The 25,297-nt window shown below is 38.3% G+C and overlaps 1 protein-coding gene across 1 annotated transcript in view; it reads left to right on the top strand.

Moving 5' to 3' along the window:
• Positions 1-25,297, top strand: part of gabrb2b (gamma-aminobutyric acid type A receptor subunit beta2b) — a 91,851-nt gene that overhangs the window by 60,523 nt on the left and 6,031 nt on the right. Inside the window, exons 6-8 of the mRNA XM_075486698.1 lie at positions 18,944-19,081; positions 22,472-22,624; positions 24,388-24,632. Coding sequence (XP_075342813.1) covers positions 18,944-19,081; positions 22,472-22,624; positions 24,388-24,632 — 536 coding nt within the window. The remainder of the gene's footprint in view (positions 1-18,943; positions 19,082-22,471; positions 22,625-24,387; positions 24,633-25,297) is intronic.

Here is a 25,297-nt window from a genome sequence, read left to right as displayed (position 1 = left end):
TAGTGCCTCCTCCAGGGACTCCAAAAAGGGTGGGTACTCTGAACTGCCGTTCGGTGCATAAGCACAAACAACAGTCAGGACCCGTCCCCCCACCCTAAGGCGGAGGGAGGCTACCCTCTCGTCTACCGGGGTAAACCCCAATGTACAGGCGCACAGCTGGGGGGCGATAAGTATGCCCACACCTGCTTTACGCCTCTCACCGCGGGCAACTCCAGAGTGGAAGAGAGTCCAACCCCTCTCGAGGAGGCTGGTTCCGGAGCCCAAGCCATGCGTCGAGGTGAGTCCGACTATATCTAGCCGGAACCGCTCAGCCTCGCGCACCAGCTCAGGCTCCTTCCCCAGCAGAGAGGTGACGTTCCACGTCCCAAGAGCCAGCTTCAGTAGCCGAGGATCAGACCGCCAAGGTCCCTGCCTTCGGCTGCCGCCCAGCTCACATTGCACCCGACCCCCATGGCCCCTCCCACGGGTGGTGAGCCCGTAGGAAGGGGGACCCGTGTCGTTTCTTCGGGCTGTGCCCGACCGAGCCCCACGGGCACAGACCCGGCCACCAGGCGCTCGCCGGCGGGCCCCACCCCTGGGCCTGGCTCCAGGGGGAGGCCCCGGTGACCCGCGTCCGGGCAAGGGAACACGGTGTCCATAAATATTATTCATCATAGGGGTCTTGTGAGCTGTTCTTTGTCTGGTCCCTCATCTAGGATCTGTTTGCCATGGGTGACCCTACCAGGGGCTTAAAGCCCCAGACAACATAGCTCCCAGACTCATTGGGGCACGCAAACCCCCCCACCACGATAAGGTGACAGCTCAAGGGGGAGTAAATAAATATATAAATAAATAATTTAAATATAAAATTTAATTTTATTTTATTACTGTTTTTTAATTGAAAATAGCGCTGTTCCTGCACTTTACTTTTTACATTTTCTATTTTCGTGAAGGTGTATGTAAATAAACTCAATTTCCAAAGAAAGCCAGGTGTAAGCTCTCAAATACTTTTTGAATTTTGTTTCTATCTTCTACAGAGGCTGAGAAATCAATCATTTAGTAGGCGTTGACACAATTGCTGAATTTCCAGAAAAACTTCAGGTTTTGGGGGGTCTTTCTGAAATCGCCCATAGGTTTTACAGGCATTCTATTCCAGGCGTTTTAATCCTAAATGGATTAACATCACGTTTTACAACTCTAATTCAGAAAGAGTATGCAAAAATTCAATCATCATTGTGCAGATATTCCCACATTTACTTTGAAGAATGTCTTTACTCCTCAACTTGGACAGAAATGTTATTATACTTTGAAATGTTTTCCTTTCCTTCTCACAACACATAAAAGATCTTCTGGCAACAAGGACACCAAGCAGTGAAATGTTTTAGTTTTTTTTGCCCCGTTCTTGCTGCAAACCCATCTTAGAGAGTGCAACAGAAAGGGGTGGTATTTGTTCGAATTTTTTTGTTTCAAAATCACCCTTATCATTCCCTGTTAGGCACAGGTTCAGACTGCAAGCAGACCAGCCTAGTATCGTTTTTTTAAATACAAAATTTAGATTTATTTATGAATTTATTGATTTATTTATTTACACACACATAAACTAAAACAGTTTATGTTATCGGTCCATAAATTGTTTGACGAAATATGTTTTTTTATAAAAAGTTGCTTCAAACTGGAATTAAAAAGTAGTAGCAGTCAGACCCTTTTGAGTGTTAATTTGTCTGTTCCTGAGCCGCATGACATCCTGGCAATATTCTGGGTGCTGCCCTCGTGCCTCGTTTGGTAACAGTTTCCAGTACTGACTCTGTTTATTCAGAAAAGGCAGAAAAGAAATCCATCGTAGAGCAGTCTTTAAAAAAGCTTTGGTCTAAATGAGTCACAACAGAATGAAAATACTTGCCTTAAAGTGAGAGTGGGGGAAGACATACAGCAAAGGGCTTCAGGCCGCATCAAGGAACTAATGTGTCTGTATATGGGGTAACATCTTATCCAGTTGACCTATGGTGCCCCATCAACTAAACACATCAAAATAAATCCCTACTTTCCCTATTTCAAACATGACCGGCCACCAAATAAAAACAACTACATCCCCTGTATCTTTTGTATGGAGAGTGGGATTCGATCACATTGCAAATTGCAAAAATATGGTCAGTTTTCTATACTTTTCCTTTGACAACATTCTTACCTTCAAGTGCAGATCCAGCAATTTTTTTAATTGTTTGAATTTCTCTCTTGCTTGCATGAAAAATATATATTGGTCATTGGTATATTAACCTGCAGTCAAGCACTACTCTCAGCAGTCTTTTGGTCACATGTTGATTGTCAATCATCTGCAGTGTGGCTGCTATGGTAGATGACAGACCTGGGACCTTCGTTTTTTCTCACTTTCACTCAACTCGTGTGTCACTGTGGTGCACATAACTGCATTGCATTTTTGCATCAAATAAGGCATCTGTGTCATCATAAGGCTCTGCACACTACATGTCTTCCATCTTAAGGAAGAGGTAGCTCTGAACATGTACAATGAAACCAAGGAGTGAATGATACCAACAATAGTAAATTAGCTGCTCATGCCAAATAGTTGTAGTAGGGAGCAAAACAGTTCATTTTCTCTGTAAGCTTGATAAGGAGACAACAAACCAGCAACATAGGCCTCCCTCTATCCTTTAGTCTCTTATCTAAACTGTTAAGTGATGCATTACCATGGTTTTCCCCATACCCAATCCTTCCACCAATGCCACTTCTCGGGATGGACTTAGTGTTTTAACCAAACCTGAAATGAGGGACCATTGTTGGTGATAACCTGCCTTAGATAAATCAAACCTAAAAGGGAAGCTATGTTTTTGGTAAGATGTGTAGCGTTTGTCGCTCATGTTCCATGCCCCATGCTATGCTTTCATAACTGCACATTTGAATGGAGCTCTGCTATAATGTATGCATTAGAAGAGTACACAAAGAGGGAAACTAACTGTTTATAAATGAGTGTACCTCACAGCCCAGCTATTTATCAGTACCCTGAGCACATATCCATTTCTTTTAATTTAGTTACAGGCTTTTACCCACCAAACTTAAAATAAATTCGCTTGTCAGTAGTAGTATTTGTGGATGTGTGCATGCAATCGTTGACATGGGTGTATGCACATCACAAGCCCTGGAAAATGCGATATGCCTTGTAAAATTGAAAAAAATATAATAAATAAATGCAACACACACAGATTCACTCATTTGTTTAATCTCAACACTGGGAGCTGAGTTTCACACAGAGGAATAATATGGAGGGGATATCTGTTATTCTGTGCCGTTTTACATTTAGTGCTTCATTCAGTGACGGGGTTGGAGAGTTTATTTTAAGTGCAGCACTCTCTTCAACAATTTCCTGCATGTACTTTTTATTATGGCCCCAATCATACATTTTATCCGTCTATGTAAGCCTCTTTCTTTCTCTACCTTTCACCTTTCTTTCTCACACCGTTTGCAGGATCATGATTTAAAGTTGTTATCTTGTTTCCAATTAGTTTGCTTGCTCCAGCATAATCTTACTGCTATTTAGATACAGAATGATGCCTCTGAAGCTTGGAGATGTTGAATATAATACCAAAGAAATTTTACCCCAGATTGAACATTTTGAATATGTGTTGACCATCTCAAAATATTTTCTGAAACTGGTTAAATGGCCATTTTTAATGGATGGATGTACAAATGAATAATCAAACAAGTAAATAAATGAATAGGGAAATAATTGAATAAATAATTAAATAGATTATTAGATAAACTAAATATTATCTAATTACTTAAAAGTCACTATTAATCTCAATTGTTTTATGTTGAAATGTCTTACACAGTGGTTCCACTTGGTAATAAAAGGTATTCTAAGAAATTTAACCAACATCTCACAGGCAAGATCGTGAGTTACAACTTCACTGAGCCTGGAGAAAATTGTTTAAATATTTTAGTTCACAGCCAGCATTGAGTCTTTGTCTTTCAACCAATTCCCATCTGTTGTTGTTGTTTAATTTAATTCTCACTTTATCTTTTTCAAATTATTTTCTGTCTCGCATCACACCAGAACTTGATCACCACTTACTGATAGAGGTGAAGTAAAAAGGCTTTTTCCTGCCTGTCGTCTGTGACTAAAAGTTTGGATTCACAAGCTCGACATCCTATAGTTTGGAATGAGATAATTGAGAGAATTAAATAATAAAGTATAAGAAAGACTAATGTAGTAAATATAATGCAAGGAAAATATAAAAAATCTTCTCAACACACAGAAAACTGTAATCCCTGTATTTTTGCTGATGGACCCGAACAGTGCATGTTTCCTGAAAGTCCAGCATGACTTTTAGAGTATTGGTTTTCAGTGGAAGGTTTATTTTGTCACTGCACTACATTTGTGTATTTTCCACATGCAGTGGAACTTGTAAATCAAGAGGAAGGAGATTTATTATGTTGAGGATCTACTTTTAGCAATATATAAGTCATTATCCTGTCAAAACTCTGATCAAGTAGATTTTTAACATTTAAACAAATCCATAAATAGCAAGTGAGTGTAAGAGTCTTACTTTGGGCTTCCTGGATGAGAATCAATGTGTGAATTCCCACCATGCTGAATTATTGTCATATTTGTTAGTGAGAGAGAGGGCTCAGTCTGATTGGCTGTTCAGCATTTATGAAGAGTGTTTTTTTTCCATTTCTTTTTTTTCATATCCAAAAGGCCATGCGTTTCCAGAACCACCAGGAATATAGTTCTTACCAACTATATTCTTGCACTCACTTTTGTACAAGTTCTTGTAAGTGAGCAACAATGCATAATAAACAAATACTTCTTTATTTATGTTTTAAAAATGCATTCTTCCCATTTCTCTAGTTAAGACATCATATTCTAAATATTTGTTGTCTCAAGAAAATTACATTATTAACTTATGATCTTAAGATGATGACAATAAAATAAATGTTTCATTCGTGGCTTTCATTCGTCAGCTTCCATACACTTTCCCTTTTGCATAGAAATTGTACAAAAAAGTAAGAGTCAATAAGAATCAGCGACTTTTGTAGCTGTTTTTTAAAACAAATTTAGAGCAGGCATTTCACTTTGATAGCCAGAGTATGCAGAAAAAGAACTGCTATGTTTGTAAAAGAGAAAGAAGAGAGAACATTGCGAAAGCCAGAGGAAAGTTTAATTTCCACCATTCAGACAGCAGCTTGTTTCTCATCTCTTGTAACCATTCCTTCAGAAAAAGGTTCTATGGTATTTGATTTATTCTTCTATTTTATCAGCATTAGTTATTTGATCAAAGCTGTCACTGCAAACACAATGGACTACAAGAGTACGGACAGGAGTGTTTTCATCCATTAGTTGTGCAATAAGCCCCAACGTTACCATGACCCAGTTCCCCAACGGCAGTGTTAGAAAGCTGTGCAAAGTTCCACTCAACATTTTGTTGAGCACAAACAAAGCTCAGGGTTAGTTATTAAAAAGCCATGCTTTGAAAACTCCTGTTGTGTAACATTACCACAATGTTTCTCAGACAGGTTATCTCAGCTCTCACTCCTTTCTGTCCTCTTGCTGCAAAACTCATCTTCCATTTGTGTTGTCAGACACTGCAAATACAATCACTATTATTTGCCACGTTTCACTAATTTGCAGCAGTTTTGCTGTTGCCTGTCATTCTCCAGGTCTGGTTGCAAAGATATGTGTCTATAAGCAATTTACACCCAAATGAGAAGAAGAATAGGGCCAGGTTGAAAAATTCTGAAAGTTTAATTTAACTTAACATTTGCTACAAAGTTTCAATTACGAGATGTCAATATTAAGTGTTTTTGGAATAACTGACCACATATTGAAATTGGTATTGGATAAAGATGTGAAATCGTCGGTAAAAACGAAGGAAGAGAAAAGAAGAAATAAATTGGGCCATTTATTGATAAATAAAAAAGAAAGGCATTCGAAGAAAATAAAACTTACAATGAACAGTACAAGATTGAGTTGATTTTCGTACCACAACCTCACATTCAGCTGCAGTAGATAACGGCGGGGTGTAACACCTTACGATTCAAGCTGTGTCACCTCGCATTAGTCTTGTCTCCATTATGCACGCACATAATGGAGCACTTCACCAAGCAGAGTAGACCAAGCAAGATTTTTCCAAAGTGCAAGGAAACAGCATTTCCTGCAATATTTAAAAGGGTTAAACCCTGATGTTCCGGGTCAGTCTTACAGTAATTCAGTTAACGATGTTCAGTGCGTGCCCCTATCTTCCCAGGCAGCTGATTCTTGTAAAAGATGTAACACTGACCTCCAAGGAATAGCAGTTGTGCACCTTCTCAATAAATCATAATACGATGTGGCTCACTCAACTGTTAAACAGTAAATATTGCGCAGAAACATTTTTTGCCTTGATTAGATGGTTAAGCCCTAGAATATAAGTGACTCTAAATGGATCCTTAGCAAAATTGAAGACAAGCAGCTTGGAAGGCACTGAGAGAGAACACTGAGGACAAATGAACACAGATCTGCAGTCACCAACATATTCTTCCATGCCAAAACACACAAAAACATTCCTGTTAATTTCTGAATAAAATGAAATGGGAGGGATAAGCATATCACCATTGATATGTCTCACATAGTTGCCATGGACTCAGTGAAACTGTCATTTCATTACAGCATCTCTTCCAAGTAACAGTCATATTTTCTGCACCAGCGATCCACATCATATGGACAGAACCACCTCTCCACTCTGTCTTTCTGTTGCTATCTCAGCTTAACCCATTTTTAGAAACTACAGACATCCTCTAGGGTGTGAATGATTCCTACACTCAGTCTTGCGTGGCTTATTTATTTGTCTTATTTTCAGATGTTCCATCTCTGTCCAGGCGTGCAGTCAGCTGCAGTTTCCCCTGTACTGGAGATGCTTTGAAGACATGTTTAATCAACACACCAGGAACAACATTAGAGTCACTTTGAGCTTTATGACATTAAAAATTGATTGGAGAAATATCCAAGAGTGGACTAGCCTACTTAGCTTAGGGTGAGGAGCAGGAAGTTTTTCAAGTCAAGGGATTGTTGTGAGGTGTGTGTTTGTACTGTCTTACGTGCATCTCATCCTGTAAACTGTGGGAGGAGAGAGGTTTCTCAAACCAGGTATTGTAAACACAGCAAATCTCATTTAATTTAACTGTATTGTTGGATTTTCAGTTGGTACAATGACTATGACGATAAAAACTTTGATCATTAATGAATACTCTATTCCCATATGCACCTGGTTGACGTCCTGAACTGACCTAAGGTGCTGACTTGTGGATTGTATATTAATCAGTTTTTGTACAGTTTGATTTGTAGGTATTTTTCCTCAGCAATTGTAAAAAGCCATGTGTTTCCATTCCAAGTTCGGTTGTTGTTAATGCTTAAGGCCATCTGTCAGTACAACATTAGTGTTTATTACACATTAGAAACTGCACCTTTCTTTGTTTTATTTAAGATATGGTATTTTTTGGGGTTTTAGAAAGTATAAACAAAATTTAAAAAAGATTATATTAAACAAAGAGGCTTTTTTACCCCTGATTATATTTTTCCCAGAGCAATATCAAAGCCAGTGTTTTATCACAATCCAAAATCCGTCGTTGCCCATTTAAGCAAATCAACTGGGACATTCTTTCATAAGCTCGATGAAAAAGGCCTGGAGTCGGATTTGGTCAGGGAGATATGCCAGAGTCCCAGTTAAATAGCTTTAGTATTGTATTGTTATCTCCTCTTATGTTATCAGGAACAATTTCATTCATTTCATTCCACCAACTCTCACACATTTTCGAATCCAGAAGAGGAATCTTTATGCGAGTGTTAAATACATATTGTTGCACCCATGTATCATAGATAGATTAACTTCATCTACGTTTGTGTGAGCATGTGTTTTTTTGGTGAAACTGATACTTATTTTACAAGGGTTGTTGATAATTTCATAATCAACACAAAAAACTGTTCATTTAGAAAATTTAGTTAATATAATAATATGTATTACATTTGATTGTGGACTGAAAAGTAGAAGGCATGATGTAATGTATAAAAATGGCATTGCATTATTGGCACTTGACTACCCATTTTTCTTTGAGGGGGAAAAGAAAAAAAGAAAAGCTAATGTGTTCATGTTCGCTAGGCTTTAGCATTCAGCCAGGATGTCTTATCTCACCATGTCAACGCAATTAGATTAAGCTACAACAATCCTTTTCTTTGTGTTTTCTCCCTCTCTTTCTAGCCATTCATTTCATGAGGGTGGGAATTAGGGCAGTCTATCTATATCAAACCCTGCAACACATTAACGTTATTATGAGAGCAAAATCATGGAAAATTGCAGTCTGTCTTAATGAGTTATGTAGACAGAGCTGAGATAAGTGGAACCAGTAGCAAGACACTCAGAAATACACTATATTGCCTTTACACGCCTATGAACTTAAGTGACATCCCATTCTTAATCAGGAGTCTGTGCAGGCCAGTCAAGTTCTTCCACACCAAACTCGCTCATCCATGTCTTTATGGACCTTGCTTTGTGCACTGGTGCACAGAGTTCCTTTCACTGGACCTAAGGGGGCCAAGTCAAGCTCCTGGAAAACAAACCCACACCATCATCCCCCCTCCCCCAAACTTTACATTTGTCACAATGCAGTCAGACATGTATCGTTCTCCTGGCAACCGCCAAACCCAGACTTATACATTAAATTGCCAGATGGAGAAGCGTGATTTGTCACTCCAGAGAACGCGTCTCCACTGCTCCAGAGTCCAGTGGTGGCGTGCTTTACATCGCTGCATCAGACACTTTGCATTGCACTTGGTGATGTTTGGCTTGGATGCAGCGGCTCGGCCATGGAAACCCATTCCATTAAGCTCTGGTCGCCGAGCCGATGTAGAGATGAGTGATGAAGAACTCTGCTGACACGGACTTAGTCGAACATAGAAATCTTTATTGCTTTCATCAGGTCCGTCTCGAATTTACAGAAAAGATGCATATTTTCCGGGGAGGGTGCGTCTCAATAAGCCGATGGAAGCCCACTGCCTTTTCAGGGGGGAACATGCTTTTTAAAGGGAGCATCTCAAGGCTTGTGTCTTGTCCAGGCATCTAGCCAAGAGATAGTGTATACATACGGTATAACTTTGGAATGTCTTTTACTTCAAATCTTATTTGGTTATGTGTTGACTGTTTACTTGAAACCTCTGTACTCAGTGACTGGTACGGGGACGCGCCCAGCGGATATGTACTCAATGAACTCACAAGCAGGCCTTTTCTCCATTTTCTCCACTGAGTCTCAGACACCTCACTAATCTGAAGGCCACATGAGGTTTGGAGGTCTGCAGCGATTGACTGCAGAAAGTTGGCGACCTCTGCGCACTATGTGCCTCAGCATTTTTCATGGCCTACCACTCTGTGGCTGAGTTGCTGTTGTTCCCAATCGCTTCCACTTTGTTATAATACCACTGACAGTTGACTGTGGAATATTTAGTCATCAGGAAATTTCACAACTGAACTTGTTGCACAGGTGGCATCCTATCACGATTCTATCACAGAACAGGGGCGTCCCTGAATATCTTCAAGAAACTCTTGAAGACCCAGCGCGTCAAAGAGCATCTCCTATCCGAGCACTTACCCTGTACTTCCCTACTCCCTCTACTGCACTTTATCTTTCTGTCCTTCCCTCTATGCCTGCACTCTATCGCTACACTGTCACCTCTGACAGAGTCTGACCAGTGGTTTCCTTCTATGTAGCTTATTGTTAGCTTTGCTATTAGCTTTAATGTTTTTCAATTGTAAGTCGCTTTGGATAAAAGCGTCTGCTAAGTGCATAAACATAAACATATACATCACGGTACCACGCTGGAATCCACATCTTTCACAAATGTTTATAGAAGCAGTCTGCATGCAGAGGTGCTTGAATGTATACACCTGTGGCCATGGAAGTGTTTGGAACACCTGGATTTAATTATTTGGATGGGTGGTTGAATACTTTTGGCATGTATAAATGAGAATATTGTAAGAGATAAACATTTTAGAAGGACTTTACAATTAGTCTCTGGAGTCAAGAATGTAAAGACTTATTACTTTTTGAAACATCATTTAAACAAAATACTGGCCCTGAAAGTAGGCTTTCATCCTCTGCAGATGATCACCTGTGACTGAATTCATGAACTTAAATTAGAATTTTGAATCCCAAGTAGTGGGGTTCTTCAGTTGTAACTTTATCACCAAGTTATATCTATCTGCTCCTAAAAATTGCATGCTCTGTTTTATCCCAACTTAACAAATAGAAGTTGTTTGCGTTTTTGCCCTTAAAAGGAATTAAATGTCATCATCCGAAGTATTTCCCTGGAAACGGAGGACACTATCATTTAAAATACAGTAATTGTAGCCATCCTACACGTTTTAAGGTTTCATTTAAAGAGAATGGCGGTTGTGATAATGATGAGGACTACACTCTCCCAACTGTACTCGGATGTTTTGGAAAAGCACTATTTTAGAGAGGAGCTGTGAGCATCTACCACACTTTTATCTAAAAGAACAGAAAATGTTGGCGTGTGAGTGGGTTGAAAACAACTTCAAAAGAGTCTGTGCTGTAAATGTATAGAGTTAATGGGTCTTACATGTGTATACGAGGGGAAAACGTAGGTTGAGCGTAATATAACATTTTATATTTCATGCACCGATCCAGCAGTCATTGAGGTCATTGAGGGGTTTCCCATCAATTGTTCTATCAAACATACTTTCATATGTTATTCAGCACGGTGTTGTCTTCACAAGCATCCTGTCTATACTCATGCATACCAAACATTTAATTTGAGCCTCTAAATCTCCCCATTTTCAATATTTGAGAAAGTATTGTCTCACGTACAATTGTGAAAAAAAGGAAAAATGTCCAGGCATGCATTCAGACATACAGTACAATACACCCAGAGAAATACCACAAGCAAATCCTCAAGGCAACCAATACAAATAATTATCATGTTGCATGTGGATGTACTGAAAAACATTCATGCTTGTTGAAATAATCCACCACATGCTGAAATCATAATGTAATATTAAAAGACAAACTGGGCTGATTTATCTTTTTTTATGCAGATACAAGAATATTTTCCTGAGCCAGTAAAGCATATTGTAAGCTTAGCCTTACTTTCACATTTTATTAAGAAGGACAAATCAAAAAACACTGAAAAGACATCTAGTTGGCAATGGTTTAAAAGACTAAAGTACTTTGAAACAGGTATTATTATTTGTACTTTCTTACAGGAAAATAAATGCAAAAAAAACAAAACAATCGTTATCAGCTATCGGCCAAATTCTTATCCTTATAATCTGTGTTGATATCAGCCCAGAATTTCTCAATCAGTGCATCTATTGTTATCATAATGATAATGATTCTACGATTCTGCTATGATGCAAGGAAGTCTCTAGATAAGATAGATAGATAGATAGATAGATAGATAGATAGATAGATAGATAGATAGATAGACACTTTATTCATCCCAATTTGGGAAATTATTGTGTTGCAACAGCGTACAGTATAAAAGATATGTAAACAATTAAAGGAAAAACAAGCAAATAGAATAGAATAAAAATAGAGAATAAACATCAGCTATAAACAAATCTACAGTATAGAAAAAACATCAGAGAAATAAACATTAGCTATATACAAATCTACAGTATGAAGAGTAGGGTAAATAATAATAATAACAGTAATAATAATAAACATCAGTAAACTAAATAAAAACATATTTGCACATTTAATAATAAAGGTAAAAATAAATTTAACTGAGCAGACTGAATCAATAAGAAATATAGGGTATATGGATAAAATATAGGGTATATTTTATCCATATACCCTATATTTCATCCATATACCCTATATATAATTTACATTATATTGTACTATGATGTATATTCTATGAAAGAAGGCAGTCAAACACAAGTTTGTTCATAATTTTGGCTTGGTAAACTTAAATGGTGTGACCATCTTTCTAAAAGGTATTATACGTCTTTCTTTGTCTCCTCATCTTCTGCATCGTCTTTTGCTCTTGTACCCTGAAGTAAGCAGACAAAACAAATTATCCAGGGCAGATAGTGGGCAGTGGTTAATACAGGAGCCAATTTTCATGGTCTAATGAAAATCTACTTCTTTTTTTTTACCTTTCCCCAACAATGCTTGTGGAATACCATGTAACTCAATTACGTATTTTTTTCAGCCAACTTGCCACTTTGCTATCCAGGTCTCTCGTGATTTGGCCAAAATGAGGGCAAAATAAGGTGCAGTTTTTGTTCAGATTAATATCAATGGATACACTTCTTGTCGCTTTGCAGATTTCATCGAGTTTTAGATATGAAAATTGATGCAAAGCCTGGTTATTTAATCAAGCTTTCTCCCAGTATCAATCTTTTAGTTGCTCAAGGGACAAAACATAGTAAAGCTGTCTCATGTATATTGAGCCACATAAGGGGCAGCCCTCATCTATTACAGAGGATGTTATAACTTCTAAATTTAAGATTGTTTTTTACAATAAAATCATAGTAAAAGTTCCAGTACCCAGACAACTGCATGGACTTTTCTCAATGATGCCTGTATATTGAGATGGTTCTGAACTACATTTGCGTCAGTTGTAGCCAATTATAACGACACATGTACATTTGTAACTATATGAATGAAAAGAAAAAGGCTTGTAAATTAAATTCATCACGCTGTATATGTCAGAAGTTCCTCTAAGGTTATGTCATGGTGGACTAATTGAAGTGGGGGCTAAAGCAGCATTGAGAACATGCAAGCGGATCATTTGGATTGTAAAATAGATCAAATCCACTCTGGTACGATATATAATTCAATTCAATTCAATTCAATTCATTTTTATTTGTATAGCGCCAAATACAACAAATGTCATCTCAAGGCACTTAGATAGTAAGTCCAATTCAAGCCAATTGGAATTCAATTAATTAATAATAATCACAATTCATAAAATAATCCAATTCGTTCATATAGAGCCAATTCAAAAACAATTTCCTAGCTAAGAAAACCAACAGATTGCACTGAAAACTTTTTGTTTTTTCGGTCCAATCTCCCGGCCTGAGCGGCGTGCCTGAGGCGACTGTGGAGAGAAACGACTCCCTTTTAACAGGAAGAAACCTCTGGCAGAACCAGACTCAGGAAGGGTGGCCATCCGCCTCGACCAGCTGGGGTTTGAGAAGACAGAAAGGGGGGGGGGGGGGGGGGGGGGGCCGCGGCGGCGGCGGCACTGTAACACCATTCAAAGGATATCTGTTGGAACAGGGAAACACGAGTTAATGACCACAATAATGTCACATATACATAAAGAGAGTAAAGTGAGGAAAGATGTGACAGATGAGGCCCCCCAGCAGTCTAGGCCTATAGCAGCTTAACTATGGGATGTTTCAGGATCACCTGAGCCATCCCTATTCAAGGTAAACACAAGAAACTTGTGCTAACGAAAATAAATAAATAAATAAAGGACCAGACTCAGTGAGTAATTCCCTATACTCCCTATATATAGATCCATATATAGAACCATCTTTTACAGCCACAAGCTACCTCAGCCTCTCACCAACTGCACACCAGTCACAGCGGGGTGGGGATGCAAACCCTGGTTCGGGTAGGGGGAGAAATAAAAGAGGTAAGATAAGCGGGAATGGGATTCAAACCCTGGTTCGGGTAGGGGGTAATGAAAGTATAGAAGGTGCCAGAGGTGGAGGCAGGACAAGACACACTAGCAGATTCAGCAGACAAACTCACCTAAACAGTCCTATAATCACTAAAAATACCAGCAAAAACAAAGCCATACAACTCACTCTCACCAACTGCACACCAGTCACAGCGGGGTGGGGATGCAAACCCTGGTTCGGGTAGGGGTAGAAATAAAAGAGGTAAGATAGGCAGGAATGGGATTCAAACCCTGGTTCGGGTAGGGGGTAATGAAAGTATAGAGGGTGCCAGAGGTGGAGGCAGGACAAGACACACTAGCAGATACACTATCAGATTCAACAGACCTAACTATAAGCTTTATAAAAAAGGAAAGTTTTAAGCCTGGTCTTAAAAGTGGAAAGGGTGTCTGCTTCCCGGACATTTACTGGCAGCTTATTCCACAAGAGAGGGGCCTGATAACTGAAGGCTCTGCCTCCCATTCTACTTTTAGAAACTCTGGGAACCTCAAGTAAACCTGCAGTTTGGGAACGAAGTGCTCTGTTAGGAAAATATCTTACAATGAGATCTTTAAGATATGATGGAGCTCGGTCATTAAGAGCTTTATATGTAAGGAGAAGAATCTTAAATTCTATTCTGAATTTAACAGGGAGCCAATGAAGAGAAGCTAAAACTGGAGAAATATGATCTCTCCTGTTAGTTCTCATCAGAACTCTGGCTGCAGCATTTTGGATCAGCTGGAGGCTTTTCAGAGAATATGTGGGACAGCCCAATAATAAGGAATTACAGTAGTCCAATCTTGAAGTAACAAATGCATGGACTAGTTTTTCTGCATCACTCTGAGACAAGATGTTCCTGATTTTAACAATATTACGAAGATGAAAGAAGGCAGTCCTAGAAACCTGTTTTATATGCGAGTCAAATGATAAGTTCTGGTCAAAAATAACTCCAAGGTTCCTCACTGTAGAACTAGAAGCCAAGGAAATACCATCTAGAGTAACTATATAGCTAGACAATTTCTCCCTGAAACGCTCAGGTCCAAAGATAACGACTTCAGTTTTGTCTGAATTTAGAAGCAGACAGTTCTGAGTCATCCAGGTCTTTATGTCTTTAAGACATGCTTGTAGTCTGACCAACCTATTGGGTTCATCTGGTTTTATAGATAAGTACAGCTGAGTATCATCAGCATAGCAATGGAAATTTATGCCATGCTGTCTAATAATGTTACCTAATGGAAGCATGTATAAAGTGAAAAGAATCGGTCCAAGCACAGAACCCTGGGGAACTCCATGACTTACTCTGGTGTGTGAGGAAGATTCTTCATTTACAAGAACAAACTGAAATCTATCAGATAAATATGATTTAAACCAGCCTAATGCAGTTCCTTTAATCCCAATAACATGTTCAAGTCTGTGTAATAAGATACTGTGATCGACCGTATCAAATGCAGCACTGAGATCCAACAGGACAAGCACAGACACAAGTCCGCTATCAGAGGCTAAGAGGAGATCATTGGTAACTTTCAGCAGTGCAGTTTCTGTGCTATGATGCACTCTGAATCCTGACTGAAACTCTTCAAACAGATTATTTCTGTGTAAGTGATCACAAAGCTGAGCTGCAACTATTTTTTCAAGAACTTTAGACATAAAAGGGAGATTGGATATAGGTCTATAATGAGCCAACACTTCTGAATCAAGAGTAGGTTTTTTAAGTAAAGGTTTAATTACAGCAACCTTAAAAGTCTGAGGTACATATCCTGTCAACAAAGACAGATTGATCAAATCCAATATGGAAGTGTCAATTAAGGGGAAAACCTCCTTGAACAGTCTGGTTGGGATTGGGTCTAAAACACAAGTTGATGGTTTAGAAGAGACTATTGCTGTTGTTAGTTCAGAGAGATCAACTGGGCAGAAGCCGTCTAAATATAAATCAGGTTCTAAAGATACTTCTAAAGCTGCTGTACTTGATAATACATCAGTGATAATAGTGGGAAGGACTCCATCAATCTTCTCTCTGATAGAAACAATTTTATTAATAAAGAAGCTCATGAAATCATCACTGCTGAGAGTTAAAGGAATACCTGGCTCAACAGAGCTCGGACTCTTAGTCAGACTGGCTACAGTGCTGAAAAGAAACCTGGGATTATTCTTATTCTCTTCTATCAATGATGAATAATAAGCAGTTCTAGCTTTACGAAGGGCTTTCTTATACGTTATTAAACTATCTTTCCAGACTAACTGAGACTCTTCTAAATTAGAGGAACGCCACTGTCTCTCCAGCTTTCTTGCAGTCTGCTTTAAAGCACGCAGCTGTGAATTATACCAAGGAGCCAACCTCTTCTGACTGATTACCTTCCTTTTCAGAGGGGCAACATTGTCCAGTGCTGTACGCATTGAAACTATAGTGCTGTCAACAAGAGAGTCAAGTGCTGCTGGAGTAAAGTTTATGTAGTCGTCCTCTGTCATATCTGCACATGGCAGTGAAGAAAAGGATGATGGAATTAATTCTTTAAATCTGGTTACAGCATCCTCTGATAGACACCTTCTATATGTAAATTTCTTCTCAGAAACTGTATAGTCAAGTAATGTAAACTCAAAGGTTATCAGAAAATGGTCAGATAAGACAGGGTTATGAGGGAACACTGTTAACTGTTCACTCTCAATGCCATAAGTCAGCACAAGATCAAGGGTGTGATTAAGGCAGTGAGTCGGTCTGTGTACACTCTGAGAAAATCCAATAGAGTCAAATATAGAATTAAAGTTCATATTCAGGCAGTCATTTTCAACATCTACATGAATATTAAAGTCACCCACAACAATGACTTTATCTGTACTCAGCACTAACTGGGATAAAAACTCTGAGAATTCAGACAGAAACTCAGAATAAGGGCCAGGTGGACGATACACAACAACAAACACAAGAGGTTTCTGTGATTTCCACTTTGCGTGGGAAAAACTGAGAATCAGAGATTCAAAAGAGCTCAAACTAATCTTGGGTCTGGGACTGATTAGTAACCCTGATCTGAAAATAGCTGCCACTCCTCCTCCTCTGCCTGTGGTTCGAGGAACGTGAACATTTAAACAGTCAGAGGGAGTTGCTTCATTAATGCTAACATGATCCTCCTGTTTCAGCCAGGTTTCTGTAAGACTAAATATATCAATATGATGATCACAAATCAACTCATTCACTAACAGAGACTTGGAAAGGAGAGATCTGATATTCAGCAAACCACATTTAATAGTTTGATGTTTTTGTTCAGTTAAAGTTTTTGTTTTAATAATTTCTTTTAAATTATATATAATTAATATATAAATAATAGTATACAATATGCAAGTAATGGTGGGATAAATTGATCTGACATTTCCACATTCGGTTCGTAGCACTTGAAGTAGCCTATACATCAGAGGTGTGACCAGAATGGCATGTGTGGGGGGGCAGAAAACAATACCTGATTTTTTTTATTATTATTATTATTATAAACTATATTATAATAATAATAATTATTACTATTATTATAATAATAGTAATAATTCAATTCGGTAGTGAAAATATGGTCACACTAGCATAAATCATGACCGTCGATTTTAATTTGAATTAACATGCTCCACATTCTCCATTGAGGGTTTAAATTCAAGTAGATACTTGGGGCAAGACATCCAGCCAACTCCAGCTTTTTATTACCTTCATTAAAGGGACACTATGTAATTTCTTCCCCCATCTAGTGGTGCAATTTTATTTTGCAAAGTTGAATGAATTTGCTCTCTAGCGCCTCACGTTTTCAAATGTGCGCTGCAACTTCTTGAACTACAGCAAGCGGAATGTGTCAAGATTCAAGAAGCTATAGCTTCAGACTCAAGGTCCATACAAACAAAAAGAAATCAAGACACACAGTACAAAGGATTATATAACACACATACAACAACACTATAAATACAGATGACAGATAACATGTCAGATAACATAACCTCTCCTTTGGTGTGCAAGCAATGCAATTAGTCATATTCCGGGAGTTACCGGAAGTGACGTCGACGCAGCGTTAGCATTAGCCTGTGTTAGCAATAGGAGCATTAGCAGCGGTAAATAAACTCCCGGTAAACTTACAAACTTTCTAATGCCTCGTTTTGTGAGTTAAGAGCCTATGTGTACTACGGCAGAAGTTTGGTAACAATCAGTGCATTATTAGTGGGATCATTTACGAGATAAAATCTATTTAGCATTTTTTTTTTTTTTAAACTTTATTAGTAAATCAACAAAATAACAGTTTACAAATGTGAGCATAACGCCAAAAAGAAGATATCCAGGGGGAGCATAGGAATAATAATAAAAAGAAGAAGATGATGCACTTACAAAAAGAAAGCTAATGAACACAAAGACATATGTGCCAAGGAATAAAATCTATTTAGCATTAGCGGCTGTAATAAGCCATTTGGCGGAAATGACGTCACAATGACGTCATTTCTGCTTGTAGGCCTGGTGGGGAAATCGCGATTCGAAGTGCTTTATGTCCCTCTCGGCACTTCGTCATTTTTCATAGACCGGAAGGACATGGCAGCCTCCATAGAGCTTACCTGCTCTATGTAGATACAGACAAGTTATTCTTCACTCAGGAGGATAAGTGAGATTTTTGACAGAGATCATTTTACACCAATGAGGACTAACTTATGAATGATTATGTTGATTTGAGCTAATAAATGACTTAATTTATTACATAGTGTCCCTTTAAGTCTACATTTCAGATCATTATATACAACAAAAACATCCGAAAATGTAAAAATCGCCTTTTTTTTTTCAGCAGCAAGGAGCTAAGGTTACGGGGGGGGGGGGGGGGACACATAACAAAAAAATAAAATAAAGCTATAAACTTTGCAGATATATTTTTTAAAATTACCATCTGCATTTATTCTATCAATACAAGACACAAACAGAGATAATAAATCGTGGCCTTTTTTCTGGACAGTTTTCTTTGGATGGACAGGGCATTTCTCAGGGGGGCAGTCACCCCCCCAGCCCCCCCCGTAGTCACTCCCCTGCTATACATATACAACAAGCCAACAGTATAAAGGATTCATTAATTCCTTGTGGATTATCACATATTTTTAGTCAGTGACCCAAAGTGCAAATTACTATGTCTGCTGCCAACATAATGTGAAATGGTGACAAATGCTAGCCTAATCGTGCTAAGTGATTAATTAGCACAACTGCATAAGAACCAGATGGGATATAATTATGAACGCATGTCGACCTTTAATAATCCCCAGTGACTCTTGTTCTTTGTACCCTCTCTTAGACGGTTACACCACAGATGACATTGAATTCTACTGGCGAGGAGGACACAATGCTGTGACAGGGGTGGATAAGATTGAACTGCCTCAGTTCTCCATTGTGGATCATAAGCTCATCTCCAAGAATGTTGTCTTCTCCACAGGTAATGTTACTGAACAAGCTGAGAAATCATAAGAGTCCACTTCTATTTTTCTACAACCTTGAATCTGAAAAGGTCATTTCCAGAAATTTGAGATGTCATGCATGTGCTCAAACATGCCTTTGGTGAAGCATTGTTCTATGAGAAAAAAAATAAAACTATAACTTATTTAATAGCAATAAGCAGGAAGAAAACTGTCTGATACAATGAAATATTCATTTCTTCAGCATTTCATATTCATAAATTTATCATGCAACTAAGCATTTGCAAGCAGAACAATGATTCTTCTGAATACAGTCTGAGCCACTTTATTGAATAACAGAGTACATGAATACAAAAAATAATACAGAGACTTCTCTAAGGAGAGCTTGTTTTGTCTGTAGGGGTCACAAATTCAATGCAATCCTATTAATAACATAATGCTTACCGGAGAATGCCCAATGTCTGTGTGCTTGTATAATATTAAAATGCAAGTATGTTTACTCAAGTGTGTCCCAGTAGTATGATGGTTCGTATTACCTTATTCTGACACATGGTAGATGGGAGATTCCCTTTAAATGGGCTATTTACTTCTACATTGACTCCACTCACTCCAAGGAAAAACAATGCCATTGTTGTGCGTATGAAAAAAAATATTCATGAAGTTTAGTCCTGTTACTGTCTACCCGAGCTGTCTCCTTATTTTGTAGAGAAATAATTTAGTGAACACCCTGTGGCCCATGTTAACTTGGCTATCCGGAACAGCAAATCAGAGTGATGACATTCCAGAAGTTACCTGTTGGATTTTTGGTGCTTCATTAAGAGGAGTTAGCCATTCTTCCTCGCCTCTCCATTTTCAGCATGACTTTCCTATAAACTGTCTATTATTTTACCTCCTCATGGTGGTCATTTCCTCAACCAGTTCCTATGTGCATATGCAACTCAAACCAATGTATAGACAATTTTCCAAGAAGAGAAATATGTGTTCTTAGAAATTAATCTGAGCTTATTTTAAAAATAATCTACAGATAAAGAATGAATCCTCCCCTTTGTTATGCATTACCCTAAAGCTTAATACCAAACTAAACTGGTGAGGTATTGAAAAAAAAAAATCCCCATTTCCAAACCTTTTTTCTTTTTGCAAGGCTGTAAACGTTTTTGCTGTTAAATTGGGAAGTTTAGCGTGGGGTCTGAGCCCTGACTAACTTTAGAGCCAGCCCCAAATTGTTGCAGATTAGAAAAAAATATAAGAAAATCCCCAAAGTAATTTGGTCAACAGGAGTTTTTGGTCAAAGTCTACATGAGTCATTTTTTTCTTCCCCATACTCACACTTCTTTACCTTTTGGCAAAGGTACCTTTATTTAGCACTTGCTAAATAATTCATATAGTCTAGGCTGAGTTCGGATGGCCCACTCATTCACTCACTCACCCATCATATGGTGACAATGATGAACTCAAGAATGGACAAAGGCAAACCACTGCCAAAACATTTTAGACACGACTTCAATGCAACAGTGCTTATATATTAACAGTTATATGCTGCATAACAAACGCTGGTAGAAGAGGACAGCACAAAATCGTTCTTTGTGGCTGAGAACACATTGTAATTGACATCACCCTCCAAAACGCTTTCATAAAGCTATGATATATTTATGGTTTTGTTATTATTTTTTGTATTTCATCATATCCATTTACACAAGTATTGGCAGCAGTGACTAATCATCGATCTGTAAATAGTAACTAACATTACCCACAGAAAGCAAATAAAATAGATCAAAGCACAAGGTCTTTGGGAAAACAAATGCTTTTAGAGAGATGATGGCCTTGTCGTTGTGGCTGGCATTCAAATTCTTAAAAAGTGAGCTGAACTATAACTTACCCTTACTGTTTAGACTGAACGGCATAAACCTCAAATATGGTTCTTCCAAATATATTACAAATAAATTGTCATTGTCTGCTTCTCTGGGATTACAACAGAGTAACCACTTCATGGTTGAGATCAAGTGGTTGAGAAGAGCATTGTTTGCTCGCCAGACATTTTCAGCAGGTAAGAAAATCCCCAAAACAAGCTGTGAACTTTTGCACCAGCCAGCATTAGTTAACGTTAGTCAACTTTCTGCTGCAGGGTACAATGCATGATGGCCTGTTTCTACCATGTGGTGTAAAGCTTCGGAAACTTTCTTTTGCTGTACCATGTAATGAATTTGTAGAAGGTGTATGAAACGTTTCAAAGAAATTTTAACCAGCATCATCATATAATGAAGTACTGAATACAGCAAACGAGTGGACAATTTGAAGATTAAGATTACTTAATTGTCACGTACACAGGAATGTTAACACAAAATTACTCTTCCGCATTTGACCCATCCAGGTTGGTACCTGTTTAATGCACATGCACACAGTCACACACTCATGGAGACTGATGCCATTCACTGGAGCGGTGGGCAGCCAATCCCAGCGCCGGAGAGCATGGGGGTAAGGGTGCCTTGCTCAAGGGCACCTCAGCCGTGGCCACCCCTCCAGCTGTCAGTCCAGCAATCTATTTTCAGCGGCGAGAGTGGGAATCAAACCGCTGACCCTCCAGTTATTGGACGACCCACTGAGCCACGGCCGCACAGAGTTGGCAAAAAGTCTTTAAACCTAAAGGTGGCACTAGAACAAAAATGACTTGATATGAAAAAGTCTCCATGTCACCAAAGTCAAGATGTATCCTTAGTGTACGTTGAATGTCTGAACCTCATGATAGTAGAGATTTTTAGATTTTTCATTGCTGACATGCAATATTGTCATTCCCCAAGTCACATATCTAACATGGATTCAAATAGTGTATACAGTATATTTAACAGGAGTATAAAAGAAAGTTATTGTCTCTTAATTACCCAACCAATTGGTTCTCTTTTAAACAAAAGCTCGAGGATGAATGAAATCATGCAGATCAAACTGATCCATAATATAAATCGATATACATTCAGAACAGATCATTAGTTTTGCCATTAAAAAAAAGTTATTGCCCATTTGTGGTGAAAACTCAATTTTTCTTTGTGCTATACATTCTAATCCTAAGGTTATGATTTGCTATAAAGAGTGTATTACTTCCACTTCAGAAACCTTTGCTCTTGTCCTGTGCACAAGCTACCGTCAGCTTTTAACCAAAAACAAAGACGTTCTCTGACTTTAACCAAGTAGGTTTTTATTGTCTGCCAAATATTGGCTGATCAGAATAGACATCTTCTGAAAAAATGCACACATCCCAACTAGTGCATTGTAAGTCACAGCTGTTTTTGAAACAGCATTATCCCAACATAATACTGTAATGTCCTTCACGTCTGACATATATGACAAAGTATATGGAAATTTTAAACTTGACAGTAAATTAATTTTTCTTTTCACTTTTTCTCCCCTCCTCTCCACAGGCTCTTATCCTCGTCTGTCCCTGAGTTTTAAGCTAAAGAGAAACATTGGATACTTCATCCTGCAGACATACATGCCTTCTATCCTCATCACCATCCTCTCCTGGGTCTCCTTCTGGATCAACTATGACGCCTCTGCTGCCAGAGTGGCTCTAGGTGAGCACATACACCAATAAATATGCTGATAAAAGGTAAGAATGTTAGTCTGGAGAAAGCTTACTCAATCGGTGTATCTAATTCAAAGGTGAAGAGATGAAACCTTTCCTGAAATATCCATCAGCTCAGATGCTCCTTTGAGTGCTGTAAAGAGCATGGCAAATGTTATGAATCTAGTATCCTCAAGTTCTTATCTTAGATGATAATTTTCCATCTTTAAACTATCTTTATAAGTATATTAGTATAGTAATGAACAAGAGTTCCTGACATGGTCTTTTATGAAAGATTAAGCGTACACCATATTTGTACATCTTTTGCCATAACTTGGTGGTAGCTGGATTAAAATCCACCAAATGTTTAGTTTATATGCATACTATAATAGATTACCTGGTTTGACCTAGTTTGACTCTGAAGCCTCAGAGATTTTATATAAGCCACCTTCACTCTCCCAAACCCCCCTCCCCCTCACTTAATTCTTATCATTATCCAAAACTGACTGACGCTTGTATGGAGCTTCTCTGTGTTTATCAGAGGCTTGCTGTCTTCTTTCTACCCAACTCCATCCACCTAGCTTCATCTATTTCTCTACCCATCCGTCGGTTTAGTCGACAAGGCAATTTCACTGATTGACGACTGAGCTGCATTTAGTGAATCCAAGGGGAAGGCAAGCGTGGGATGTAATGAAAAAAGAAAAAAAAAGGAAAAGGTTATGTTCCATAATAGAGGCTGGTCAACAGTGTTGGAAAATGCTTGATCATACCTCTTTCAACATCAGATTTAGGAACCACTTTACTCTGACCTGGTTTCAAGGTATTAAAATGGCCTGTAATGGCTGACGCACATGGCTGCCGAGTCAGAAATCCTTTGTTGGTATTGCTAAGCTTTTGCAGAAACTGCATGAGAAAATTGCCTTCGTTCTAGTTTTAGCAGCAGTTACCTGACAATATTTTGATAGCAGTGCAGTGAAACAATTAAGCAATTGTTCACTGGCAATCTTAATAGAAATCGCCTGAAATAAAGAAAAAAAGTAGAATGCACAGGTGCGTGTGGGAGGATTTGGGGATGCTTTGGGAGCTCTAAACGCAATTATCTAATCATGGATGGAAAATATTTTAAGCATCAGAATCAGGCTTCTCATGCCATTTATGATCCCAGCATGGAAAACATCATCAATTCATTATTGGAGGTACCCTACATCTAAAAGCCATGACGTTGTGAAAGGAGACAAAAATATCAAATAAAATTGTGACTAGCAAGAACTAGCATGGCACAATTTTCAAGCACAATCTCAACACAATGGTATGTACAGTCAATCTGACATCAGCCTTTGCTATAGATTTGTTAAACTTTCCACAGCTTGTCTCTGAGGCAGTTCTCTACAAATAAATTTCAAATTGCTGCATCACTTCAGGTTTACATCTTGACTTTTTATATGACCTCGTCTCGCTAAGCATTTTTTTCCGGTATTTTGTGTTGCATTTATCCTGATGATGATGCTGCTTAATCCAGCTGATCACAAACTCTTTGTGTCTGCAGGATTTTTCACACATTTAGTCACAATAGAGCAGCATGGAAGGTTTTGTCATTATTTTTTCTATTCATTTAAAGAAAAAAGGCTAAATGAAAAAGCAAGTTTGCATTAGGCCTCTTATTTGATAATATTGACTTCTCCCATGTCATTTTGAAAACCTCACAAATATATTTAAATTACATATTTTTCTCTTCAATTTTTTGTTTATCATAAACTGGTATTTCTTTACTAGGTATCACAACGGTGCTCACCATGACAACCATTAACACCCACCTGAGAGAAACCCTCCCCAAAATCCCATATGTCAAGGCCATAGACATGTACCTCATGGGCTGCTTCGTCTTTGTCTTCTTGGCTCTGCTGGAGTATGCGCTGGTAAACTACATCTTCTTTGGTCGGGGTCCTCAGCGTCAGAAAAAGGCAGCTGAGAAGCTAGCTATAGCCAACAATGAAAAGATGAGAATGGATCCAAACAAGGTAATATTTTATTAGCTTAGTTTGTCACTGCATTTTGTAGAAAATTCTGCATATGTATAATCCTGCTTCCAAACAGTTGGAATGCTGTAAAAAGTGTAATTATAAACAGGGTGTCATGAATTTTATATCAGTTAAAACTGACAGTGAAGCTCTTTGATGCAGCTGTTCGAGTCTCAGCTTGGAGTCCTTTGCTGCATGTCTTCCCCTTCTCTCTTCCCTACTTTCCTGTTAAAAAACTTAAGAAAGGCCACTAGTGCTGAAAAAATCATCCAAAAAAACAAAAGAGAGACCCGAACTTAACAAATGAGACAAACCTACTGAATTGTGTTAATTTACTGTATTCAGAGACAAAACACTGTTCTTAAGTTCAGCCTACCCTTATGTGAGTGGATAAACAATGTGAACCTTAAGGATTTATGGTTAATGTGAGAATGACATTAAAAAAAAAAAAGCATGAAACTAAATTAGACAAATCAGACAACAAAGTTACAAAACTACCACTAACAAGCTCTGACCCATCCACAGTCTTGTTAAAAGATTCCTGTGGTTCAGAATACCAAATGATGTCAAAAAAGAATGCAGGGTATCTGCTAAACAACTAATGATCTCTTTTGTACCAGTTAATGTTAATAATTATGCGTCTATCATCAAAGAGAATGCTAAAC

The sequence above is a fragment of the Odontesthes bonariensis genome, chromosome 16 (assembly GCF_027942865.1).
Source record: "Odontesthes bonariensis isolate fOdoBon6 chromosome 16, fOdoBon6.hap1, whole genome shotgun sequence".
In the NCBI taxonomy this organism is placed as follows: Eukaryota; Metazoa; Chordata; class Actinopteri; order Atheriniformes; family Atherinopsidae; genus Odontesthes; species Odontesthes bonariensis.
The sequence above is the reverse complement of the archived record's forward strand: the minus strand, read 5'-3'. Positions and strand labels throughout refer to the sequence as shown.